The sequence below is a fragment of the Ovis canadensis genome, chromosome 11 (assembly GCF_042477335.2).
Source record: "Ovis canadensis isolate MfBH-ARS-UI-01 breed Bighorn chromosome 11, ARS-UI_OviCan_v2, whole genome shotgun sequence".
Classification (NCBI taxonomy): Eukaryota; Metazoa; Chordata; class Mammalia; order Artiodactyla; family Bovidae; genus Ovis; species Ovis canadensis.
The window spans coordinates 23434410-23446664 of record NC_091255.1 but is presented as its reverse complement, the minus strand read 5'-3'; the positions used below and the strand labels follow the sequence as shown (position 1 = coordinate 23446664).

General features: G+C 50.5%; 1 protein-coding gene across 13 annotated transcripts in view; it reads right to left on the bottom strand.

Annotated features, from left to right (window-relative positions):
- The window catches only part of RFFL (ring finger and FYVE like domain containing E3 ubiquitin protein ligase), a 75317-nt gene that overhangs the window by 15967 nt on the left and 47095 nt on the right, over positions 1-12255 (bottom strand). For all 13 annotated transcript variants that reach the window (XM_069602843.1, XM_069602848.1, XM_069602842.1 and 10 more), the window contains one exon: positions 4517-4704. In XM_069602843.1, the coding sequence (XP_069458944.1) occupies positions 4517-4696 (180 nt within the window). In that variant the 5' untranslated portion in view covers positions 4697-4704. The remainder of the gene's footprint in view (positions 1-4516; positions 4705-12255) is intronic.

The window sequence follows — 12255 nt, the reverse complement described above, 5'->3', positions numbered from 1 at the left end:
TGACTCTCTTCATCTTTACCTTTCCACCCCAGGCAACACCTAACACACCGTAGATACTAAATAATCTATTTTTCACTAAATAAGGGAAAAATTACTTTATTTTTTAATTTTGGCCACGCCAGGCAGCTTGCAGGATCTTAGTTCACCGACTTGGGCTCAAACCCACACCCCCTGCAGTGGAAGCGCAAAGTCTTAACCGCTGAGCCACCAGAGAAGTCCCTGGAGTTCCTTAGTTTACTCAGTGTCATGCCTTATTTTAGTCAGACTGATACCCTGCCTTCTTCAGTTCGACCTTCTCCTCCTCCATTTCATCCGTCTTCGTCAGTGGCGTGCCCTTGTATCTTAGTAGCTAAAGTGCCTTTGTGTCTGAGTCTCTTCTTTTTCATCTGTAAAATGGGTTGACAACCACTCCTTCACAGGGTTCTGGCACAAAGAGCTGATCACCAGATAGAAGCTGCCTGGATCGGTCTTGGCCTCCCCCAGACCAGGCTCTAGTAACTTCCCGCTGGTGTGCAAGAGCTGCCTTAGCGCCTCTCCTACGGCTCCAGCAAACCTCCCTCCTCGTGAAGCCATGTCCGCTCCCTGAAACAGGGTCAGCCAGGTCGCTGCTTTGTTCAGAACCCTTCAGTGCCTCCTTGTGGCCTGGTGGCTACAGGCTCCTTACTGCAGAAGCCCTGGTCCTTTACACCGAGGCCATCTTTGCTGCCCTCACTCCCCAGTCCCCTGCACCCTGGAACAGGCCACGCACTCTTCCCAGGTCCAGCCTGCATCTGCTCCACCTCTAGTGCTTTTACCTCGGCCACTGCTTTGCCAATCAACAAGCTTCCTTCGTGGCTAGAATGATCCATTTACCAACAGTGCCTGGTGCCCTAATACTTAACTTATACAACTGACTCTCGTTAGTTCTTTGTAAATGGGGGCCTCCTTAACCAGACAGTAAGCTCCCCAGGGGAACGCCCTATGTCTTGGCCCTCTCTCCACAAAAGCGTGACCTCTAGCAGCTAGCACGCTGCTGGGACAGAACCGGGCCCTCAGTGAAACTCTTCAGCGTGGAAATGCCAGCCGTAGAGTGAAAGCAGACACTCTCTGATCTACTTCCTCTTTTGCAAATTCTTCTCAACAGTCCAGTCATTCATTCATTCATTTGAAAAACTGTATTGCCCACCTACCATATCAGTCTAGATAGACACTGGGAAAAACTTGTGGACAAAACCGGCAGAATCCCTTACTCTGTGTATCATCTGAGAAGACAGGCAATCCACAAACACATGTATGCTGGGTGGTGAAAACCGCTATGAAGAAAATAAAGCACCTTCCCACCCCCACTCAACCCTCTTTCTTCTGGGGCCGGTCCCCTCATCCATCCACTCTCTCTCTCCTGCTAGATCTCCTGACTCTCCCAAGTTTGTTTGTTTGTTTGCTTAATTGGAGGACAGTTACTTTACAACATTGCGGCTGTCTTTACCGCGCCTCAGTATGAATCAGCCATAGGCATACATTTGTCTCTCCACCCTGTACCCCTCCCTTCCACACCCCAACCCTCCAGGTTGTCACAGAGCACCAGCTTTGGCCGCCCTGAGTCTCGCGTCAAACTCCCAATGGTGACCTGTTTCACATATGGTAATGTATGTTTCAATGCTATTCTCTCAGATGGAGTTCCCAAGTTATCACCACTTATCTGTGCTTTCTCTCCATTTCCACTCCAGAGAATAACTGACCTTAAAAAAAAAGCTGCAAATTCACGCTGCTGCTTTTTTTTTTGGTCTGTGTTGTATGGCTTGCAGGATCTTAGTTCCCCAACCAGGGAGTGAATGAACAGAGAAAGTGCAGAGTCCTAACCGCTGCACCACCAGGGAATTTCCCATGCTGCTTCATTCAGACAAGGGTTTTCCACATTCCTTTCCTGCCAGTTACTCTGCCACTTCTGCTGGTCGTTCCTAGCACTGCTCACAACGTAGCGATGAAAACAGCACAAGCTCTGGCCATCTAACAGACTTCTGATGTGCTGAACGACTGCTTTAGATAAGGAGGACAATTTCTTCTTCTGTTAAATGGGAAGACACAACAGTAGCATAACGTCACGGGGTGGTGTAAGGACGCAGGGACACCACGCATCTGAAATGCCTAGCTTGGTGCCAGGCACGTGAACAGGACCCCACGGCCCTCCTTCCATCACCTCCGATGCTCAGTCCACCCACAGTCTCCACCCCCAGCAGCACTGAGACCGCATGGCCCCGAGTTCCCCCTGCTCTCCACCTCAGTCTCCATTTTCGGACTGAACCCCTCAGTCCACGTGTACGAGGAGGGGCGCCCCTGCCCACGGAGCCACAGCCACCTGGCTTTGGCAGCCTCTCCCGCCAAGTTCTCAGTGACCGGGGTAGCCACGCAAATGGCAAATGGCACACAGAGCCTGGCTGTGTGCTCCCTTCCCTGCATGGCAGTGAGGCACAGGCGAAATACGACCGACAAGGCAAGCTGCCCATCCTCCACCATCTTACAGGTACAGAGGGGTGGCTGGCCAGCACTGCGAGCTGCACAAAGTCTGACACGCTGTCTTCGGCGGGAGGACTTGAGAGTCAGAGACATATGTTTGCATCCTGGCTCTGCCTTTTAATAACCACACAGTTGTGGGGCGCTACCTAAGCAGAGGGGAAAGAATGAGTATTTTCATGTCTAGGAAGCTATTTGTCAGGAACTTGACAGATACAGTTTCCTTTTACTGTTAAACTTTAAGCCTTAGTTTCTCATACGTAAAGTGGGAGGTCAGGGCCCCTGAAACCTACATCAGAGAACGTCCCTGGGGGTCCAATGGTTAAGACTCTGCGCTTCCAATGCAGCAAGTGCAGATTCAATCCTCAGGTGAATTAATATCCCAAATGCCATGTGGCATGGCAAAAAGAAACCCGAAACAAAAAATCTACATCATAGAGGTACTGCGAGGATTAAGTGAAACTAAAACTCTACAAATCACTTAAAATAGTCCCTGGCCCACAGCAGATGGTTTAGAAAGTATTTTTTCTTCTCAAATTTCCCATTATCGTCACTGGAACATCACATTCTAGGCTGCACACTTCTCATTCTGTAGAGTTCTTTCCCAGGTCAGGGCTCACCTTCTGCCCCCCGGTACACTTGCCCAGACAGAAGGGAAGCCCACACCCACGCACACCATTGGCCTGGCCAGCAATTTCACTTCCTGCCCCTACTCTGGAAACCGCAATCATGCATTTTAAATAACATGGCTACAGTAAATAAATAAGCTCCAGTCTTCACCTTGTCAGGGTCCTGGTGTATCTGAGATGTCCCTGCACTGCCTTCAATTAAAAGAACAAGTTCATCTAGAGTCAGGCTTTTACGACGGCAGCTAATGAAGAAAACAGCAAGTGCCTGCTGCACCCCAAGCATCGCGCCGGGCCCCCTGAACAGCTTGGCTCACTTTATTCCCAGGACACTGAGATGTGATTTACATACAACTATGATATCCCCACTTCACAGTTGGGAAATGAATCTCAAGAGGTGAAGTCATACAGCTAGGAAGTGGCCGAGCTGCTATCTGAATTCAGATCTGCTGCTGCTGCTGCTAAGTCACTTCAGTCATGTCCAACTCTTCGCAACCCCATGGACTACAGCCTACCAGGCTCCTCCGTCCATGGGATTTTCCAGGCAAGTGTACTGGAGTGGGGTGCCATCGCCTTCTCCGGAATTCAGATCAGCTGTGTCCAAATCTCTGCCGAGATGCTTTGCTTTTGCTTGGTTAGTTTTTTGGGGGGCATTTAGCCATACCTTACTCTTGCCTGGAAAATCCCATGGACGGAGGAGCCTGGTAGGCTGCAGTCCATGGGGTCGCTAAGAGTCAGACACGACTTCACTTTGACTTTTCACTTTCATGCACTGGAGAAGGAAATGGCACCCCACTCCAGTATTCTTGCCTAGAGAATCCCAGGGATGGTGGAGCCTGGTGGGCTGCCGTCTTTGGCGTCGCACAGTCGGACACAACTGAAGCGACTTAGCAGCAGCAGCAGCAGCAGCCATACCTTGCAGCATGTTGGATCTTAGTTCCAACTCTTTGCAAATTTCAACTTAGCTCCAACTCATTTTGGATCTTAGTGCTGACTCTTTGCAACCCCAAGGACTATACAGTCCATGGAATTCTCCAGGCCAGAATACTGGGGTAGGCAGCCATTCACTTCTCCAGGGGATCTTCACAACCCAGGGATCGAACACAGGTCTCCCACATTGCAGGCAGGTTCTTTACCAGCTGAGCCACCAGCCAGGGAAGCCCTTAGTGCCCCAACCAGGCATCAAACCCATGCCCCCTGCACTGGAAGCACACAGTCTTCACCACCGGACCTCTAGGGAAGCCCTCTGCTTAGTTAGTTCTAATACTCGTGTGGAAGGATGGGTCAGGTCTGGGTTGCCAGCTCTGCACCGCCAAAGGAAGGGCAGGCATCAAGGAGGGGAGTCCTGCCCGAGGACCCATGGCTACAGTGGCTGAGCAGGCCCAGAAGTCGACACTCACCTTCCTGGCCATGCTTGCGAAGTGGGCCCCACAGGCCTTGCAGCTTGGTTCTGAGCCCGTGGGAGAAGGGAAGGAGCTGTACCCAGGGTTGGAATAGGCCTGTGTCCTGGCTCCCTGGGGCGGTGGGGCCTCCTCAGGCTGTCCATCCAGGCAAAACCAGTTGCAGCAGGCTGCCCACATGATAAGATCTGATATGAGGGAGAGAAGGGAGAAAGGTCAGAATTAAAAAGACACACCTCGACTGGGTTCCCACCCCCAAGGGCACAGGTGAAGGGCCATATAGGTCTACACCTGCCGCCAGAGGCAAGGTGAGGACGGGCTTTCAGGGGCCACATCAGCACCTCCCCTCAGCTGCCCTTCCAGTAAAGGCACACACAGACAGCTGACCCGCCAGGACAGGCCAGCTCAAGCGGCCGAGCCAACCTGCTACCTTTGAAAGGGTGCTGATGTCTCTTTGGGTTTCATCTGAGATCTTTACTTCAAATAACATCTTTTGTCTTAGCGATTACATGTGGCCTGACAGCTCTGTCATTCAAGAACATAACCTTGCCCCTAGAGCTCAGACAGAAAGAACTCTATCCTGCATTTCCACACTCAGACTGACATGAGGCGGAGGGATCAGTATTTCCTTTACTTAGATGAGGCAACCCAGGCTCAGAGGGATCAGCGTCATACCTAATTACAGAGAACTGAGATTTGAAAAGCCCAGCTCTTCTGACCCCCCACCTAACACTCTCTCCCCTGTATTACGGTACTCCCTGGTTTCCACGCCCACCAGCCAGCAGAACTCGCTGACAGCTCTTACATGTGTGCCTCCGACTCGACATCAGCTGCCACCATGGCACCTGTAATACTTATGCTTTTTTCTACTCCTAGGCCATCCATTCTTTGAGGACAGGGACCACTTATTCACATCAGTCCTGGGCACAAAGCAGACACTCCACAGTTATCGGCTTCCTTGCTGAATCAGTGCCTCTGCGGACTTCATAAGAACTTTTGGGTTATTATTCCCATTCTAAGTATCAAATACAGGAATTAGGGGCAAGGGGGTTGATGCTTTTTTTGAGATCACCGAATAAAGCAGATCCACTCTCTCAAATGTCAGAATAAACTAAACATTACGAGGGGTTCCACTAAAATGCCAACTGCTGCTGTGATAAAGTAAGATGTGCTGTTCTCAGTAGACCGAGGCAGCCAGGGTGACCTTGTAGGCCTGAACTCTCCGCTCAAGGGGATAATGAATGAAACATGTAGCATATTCATAATCAGCTCACACAAAAGAAGGGTACTTTCAGCTCTGCCTCCTTACTCACTGAAAGTGCCTTTGTTAGACTGGAGTTCAAAGACCATAGTGAGCTGGAAGGAACTAAGAAGCCACTGGTTCCACCTTAGTTATTTTTTAAGAGGAAGGCCGAGGACAGTGAAGAGCTTCCTGGTTCACGCAGGTATGACCTTCGACCTCATGATTACTCCAGAGTCTTTCCAGCTTCCTAACACTGCCTCCAACGCATGCATTCATTTCTGCAGGCATGTCCCATTAGCACCTGTCTCGGCTGCCTGCCTGTGACCCCGAGAGCAGGGTCTATGGCGGTCATGCAGTGCCTGGCAGATGGGCGGCTCAACCAGGACTCCTGATGAATGAACTGCAGTATTTAAAGCTTCACTAGCCACACATGCATTCTGTTTCCTGCACATCAAAAACATGTCCCTCTGGCTCACTGTGACTCGTCTCAAGACTCTCAGTTCCCAGAACACAGGGACCTAACCTGCCTTGTGAATTCACATGGTATAATGCAGCCAAGAGCACTTAAATAAGCGAGCTATTTGTTGGCAAGAGACTGGAGGCAACAGCAGAGTATTAGCCCTTTGAAAGAGGAAGTCTGTAACTCTTCTAAAAAAAAAAAAATCACCTGTTGGGCTTCCCTGATGGCTCAGGGGTAAAGTCCACCGGCCAATGCAGGAGAAACAGATTCAGTCCTGATCCAGGAAGATCCCACATGCCTCAGGGCAACTAAGCCTGCGCCACACAACCACTGAGCCTGCGCTCTCGAGCCTGGGAGCTGCAACTACTGCAACCTGCACACCCTAGAGCCCGGGGTCCACAGGAGGCCCGCGCAGAGAGAAGCCCACACGCAGCAGCTGACAGCAGCCCGCGTTCGCCACAACTGCAGAAGAGCCCGCTCAGCAGTGAAAACCCAGCACAGCCAAAAATAAACACATAGCATTACTTCTTCAAAAAATATAAGAAAAACACCTTTAAAAAAATCCCAAAAAAAGATGTTGATGGAAACATCTGAAACAGTGTGGAATAATACAAAGATCATAAAACCTGGAACCAGAAGACCTGGGCTACTACCTACTGCCAACGAGTCACAGCCTTTCTGTGCTTCACTCTTCTCGGCTGGACATTCTTCAGTCTGTAACGCGCTGAATGAACCTCAGTGACCGCCACTAGCATTGCAATCATGCTTTCACTGCAATCTCTCTGGGAAGGCGCAGGTAAAAAGTAAGCCTAGAGGGACTTCTCTGGCCGTACGGCGGCTAAGACTCCACGTTCCCAACTCAGGGGGGCCCAGGTTCGATCCCCGGTCTGGGAACTAGATCCCCCATGCCGCAATGAAGACCCAGGATCCTGTGTCACAACTAAGACCCGGCACAGCCAAGTAAAATTTTTTTTTTTTTTTTTTAAGTTAAACCCTGTGATTTCACCACAATTACCATTTGGCTTTCCAGGCTTGTCCCAAATGTGGACAGATTTCTGACAGTCAGCAGGATGTGTCAATTAACAGAATGAGGTAGGGGGAGGGGAGTAGCAGAACAGCCTGGAGACAAGGCTGTGGGTGGTTCACTAAACTTGTCAGGACCTCCGCTCATTTGTGCCTGCAGCCTTTAGAGGGGCCAGTGCTTTGCTGTGGTAGGCGAGTGTGATCGAGCACCTGCCCTCATGGAGCTCATGTCTAATACGGGAATTAGAAATGTAAAACCAAACACTGAAATTTCAGGGTGCTTTAACAGAGGTCTGCGTAGTGCAAGGGGGTGTGTGCATGCTCAGTCACTTCAGCAGTGTCTAATCCCATGGACTGTAGCCCATCAGGTTCCTCTGTCCATGGGGTTCTCCAGGCAAAAATACTCAAGTGAGTTGCCATGCCCTCCTCCAGGGGATCTTCCCAACCCAGCAATCAAACCCACGTCTCCTGTATCTCCTGCAGTGCAGGCGGATTCTTCACCCACTGAGCACCTGGGAAGTTGGGGGGTGGGGGAGTGAGGGGGGTGGGGGAGTGAGGGGAGCAGGGAAAGGGTGACAAAGATGAGAACAATGATCAGCTCCTTCCTCCGGGGTGGAGGAGTGACCAGGGAAGACAGACCTTATTGAGACAAGCTGGGACATGAGACCCTTTGTCGCAATGCCTGTGCCAGGATAAACATCTCCTCGAACCACAAAATACAAAGGAAACTGTAAGGGATTAAAAATAACCTTGTGCATGTGTTGGGGCAAATTATGGGCAACAAGACACAAAAAGACCAAAGACACAACTGCCACTGCTGAAGAGCTGGGAGCAAACGCAGGGCACTGAGCCTGCCCTCTGCGCACAATGCCACCCAACGGGCGGGCAACCACCCAGGCCACCCCTCCAGCCCAGGAGGCACCCTTCCCTACTCGCACCCATTGAAGGAAGAGCTCTACATGCCCCTCAGCAAGCAGGCAAGGTAACCTGCTGCTTGGTCTCACTGCCCCCTGCTGCAGCAGGGGCCCTAATAAAGCCTTGCTTGGATTTCTTGTCTGGTCTCTGATCAACTTCTATTAAGGAGACCAAGAACCCTGCTCAGTAACACTATTACGGGCCAGAAAGTCAAGAGCAAAAAGACTTAAAACAAACAAACAAACAAACAAACAAAAAACCAACAGCATGGACCAGGACATCAAAGAAACTAAAAAATGCTTGGTTGGGTCAAAGGTAAGGGTAGGGATGGATGAGAGTACAGCAAGTAAACAAGCAGCCACTCAAAACCTTCCATTCCAGGCCTTCCCTGGTGGCCCAGTGGTTAAGAAACTGCCTGCCAATGCAAGGGATGCAGGTTCAACCCCTGGTCAGGGACGATCCCACCTGCCGCAGAGCAACTGGGCCCATGTGCCACAACTACTGCGCTTGCGCTCTAGAACCCGCAAGCGCTAACTACGGAAACCTGCCTGCCTAGAGCCCCTGCTCCGCAACGAGAAGCCCACGCGCAACGCAACTAGAGAGTAGCCCCCGATCTCTGCAACTAGAGAAAGTCCACGTGTAGCAGTAAAGACCCACAGCAGCCAAAAAAAAAAAAAAAAACCACCCACAAAACTTTGTATTCCCTGGTAAGGAGGCTGGAATTTATCCTATAGGTAGCGCGACACCATTAAAGGTTGAGGCCACAGCTGCTACAGCAGTAAGCAGTGTGGAGGACCAATCTGTGAGGGGGCGGGTGGGAAGCAAGATATGAGGATACAGGCAGAAGAGAAAGGGACAGAGATCTGCGACAGGCTTAGCAGGATATGGCCAAGAACCGAAGGGCTGGGCGGGCGGGGGGGGGGGGGGGGGGGGGGGGGCGGAGATGCGGGGGGGGGGGGGGGGAAGAGACCAGCTCTCTGAGTGACACAGCGGGAGCGAGTAGAACCCTTGATTGAGCGACAGCCCTCAGGAGGAGCACGTCTGCGGGAGGAGGGGCAGGTTAAGACTCTGAGTTGAGTTTTAGTACCTGTGGGTGCCTGCGGATGTACACGCAGCACCACGTTCGCTGAACATACAGGCTTGGGGATCCTCGCCTACTGGAAAGTACCGAAAGCCAGAGAGGGGCAGGAAGATGGTTAGACCGTCTGGGGCAGAAGAGAGGACGGGCAGGGGGAGCTCTTAGGAACATGTGATCTAATGCGCAAGCAGCGGAGAACCAACCAGCGCAAAGGAAGGAACCATTCTCAGAGGTGAGAGAACTGGAAGACTGTCTGGAATTTCAAAAAGAAATGTTCGACGCTGGCAAATGACCCAGAGAGTAGAATGCGCAGAGGAACATGATGGACCTAATTTTAGGAAACTGAGTGTGCTCCATGCCCCAGCTGTTTAGGAAGAGAGAAGCTGATGGATAACCATAGGTTGGGAAGCAAGTGAGAAATGAGGATTTGCCAGACTCCAAGGATAAATTATTCTCTCTCGAAACTTTTGACAGTGAAGGGAAGAGAGAAGGCAGCAGGTCTCAAGATGAGAGAAAGGCCGACATATTCAGAGACCACAGAGGAAACCCCACAAATACTCAAAGCTGATAGAGGAAGGGAAGGGAAGCTGGCAATAAATATGGGAACAAGGGCCATGAGGGAGAGAAAGGTGACCAAGACATGGGGGTGGACTCCCCCAGGGCAGGAGAAAGGTCACCTCTTTCCCCAGAGACTGGAGCAGGGGTGAAGACAGATGGAATCAAAGCTAAGCTGACAGCACTAGCAGAGAGAGATGAAGGATGAAATATTTAACCACAAGAAGAAAACAAAGGGCGGGACAAACTGGAGACTGAAACTTATATACACTGTTGATACTATGCATAAGATAGATACTTTGGCCACCTCATGCCAACGAGCCAATTCATTGAAAAAGACTCTGATGCTGAGAAAGAATGAAGGCAAGAGAAGGGGACAAGAGAGGATGAGATGGTTGGATGGCATCACTGACAATGGACATGAGTTTGAGCAAACTCAGGGAGACAGTAAAGGACAGGGAAGCCTGGTGTGATGCAGTTCATGGGGTCACAAAGAGTTGCACATAACTTAGCAAATGAACAACAACAATAAGATAGATAACCAAGAACTTACTGTAGGGCACAGGAAACTCCTCAATGCTCAGTGGTGACAAAGAGGGCTTGTATGTATACGGATAACCAATTCACTTTGCTATACAGCAGAAACTAACATTGTAAAGCAATTATATACTGCAATAAAAATTAATTTAAAAAAAAAGAAAGAGGTAAGGACTTGGCCACATCACAGGTAGACCCCACTGGGTAAGGTACCATTTGGGAGGGAAAAGTGGAGAGGTGGCCAGCTGTGTAGTGTTTCAATTCCTGTACTTTTACAAGTGCATGGGAAACACCAGAGGTGCTGGGCCCCAGGGAGACCAAAAGTGATTTCCACAAGGTCCTTGCCCCCCCCCCCCCCCAGGGACTCTGGCCCCATCAGGCATGATATATATAGCTCAGCTCAGCTCTCTGGGTACAATAGCTAAGAAAGCTCTTCCTTAGCTGGGAGTCAAGGGGACCTGTCTTCCTCAGCACTATTTTCATCCTCTTAACTTTGGCTCTAATCTCAACTGCCTCCTCTGAGCCCCTCTGAAAGAAAAAGCTGTCAGCCTGTCTGAGTATTTGGCTGCACTTATAAGGAACTGGTTCTGTGGGAAGATGTGAAATTTGCCCCGTGGTTACTCCACAGGCCCCATTTGTGGGTGGAGAATGTGGCCTCATTCTGGGGATGTGGGCGTGTGGGCAAGGGGTCACTGGGGAAGAGACTCCAGTGCTAAAAATAACTGAGGCCTGCCCAGCCTAACAGAACAGGTTCACCAAGGTTAGCAGACAAGGCTTCAACTCTCTGTGACGTGTATTTAAATACCAAGACACATTTCTTAATGAGAGTTGTGCCAAAATGGAAAGCCATAAGCCTACATAACAACTATGATGCTGTTGTCTACTCACTAAGTCTCATCCGACTCTGCAACCTCATGGACTGCTCTGCATGGACACCTCCCCATGGACTCTGCGACCCCGCCAGGCTCCACTGTCTGTGGGATTTCCCAGGCAAGCATTTTTTCCTCCAGGGAATCTTCTTGTCCCAGGGATCGAACCCACGTCTTCTACATCCCAGGTGGCACTGCTGCTGCTGCTGCTGCTAAGTCGCGTCAGTCGTGTCCAACTCTGTGCGACCCCATAGACGGCAGCCACCAGGCTCCCCCATCCCTGGGATTCTCCAGGCAAGAACACTGGAGTGGGTTGCCATTTCCTTCTCCAATGCATGAAAGTGAAAAGTGAAAGTGAAGTCGCTCAGTCATGTCCGACTCTTAGCAACCCCATGGACTGTAGCCTACGAGGCTCCTCTGTCCATGGGATTTCCCAGGCAAGACAACTGGAGTGGGGTACCATTACCTTCTCCAAGGTGGCGCTAGTGGTAAAGAATCCACTTGCCAATGCAGGAGACTCAAGAGATGCAGGTTTGATCCCTGGGTCAGGAAGACTCCCTGGAGGAGGAAATGGCAATCCACTCCAGTATTGTGGCCAGGAGAATTCCACAGACAGAAGACCCTGGTGAGCTGTCCACGGGGTACCAAAGAGTCAGACATGCCTAAGTACACACACACACTCCTGCGCTGGCAGGCAGATCCTTCACCGCTGAGCCATCAGGGAAGCCCAAATAACAACTATACCCAGGGTTATTTCAGGAAGGGAAAGCAAAAGGTTTATTATTTTAACACTGCCAAACGAAACCTTTACTTTTCTCTGGGGAATATGTCTCGTCCTTCAGCTCTTAACAGAGACACACATGTGGCATCCAATTATGTTCCTTAAAGACAGAAAGTGGAACCACCTGTGGGGTATACAAAGAATTTTCCCCCAAAAAATAAAAGTAAAACAGAATTCTCCCTGAATGGATACATGTATGTGGTTGGCTGAGTCCCTTCGCTGCTCCCCTAAAACTAGCACAACACTGTGAATCAGCTATACCCCCATACACAATAAAA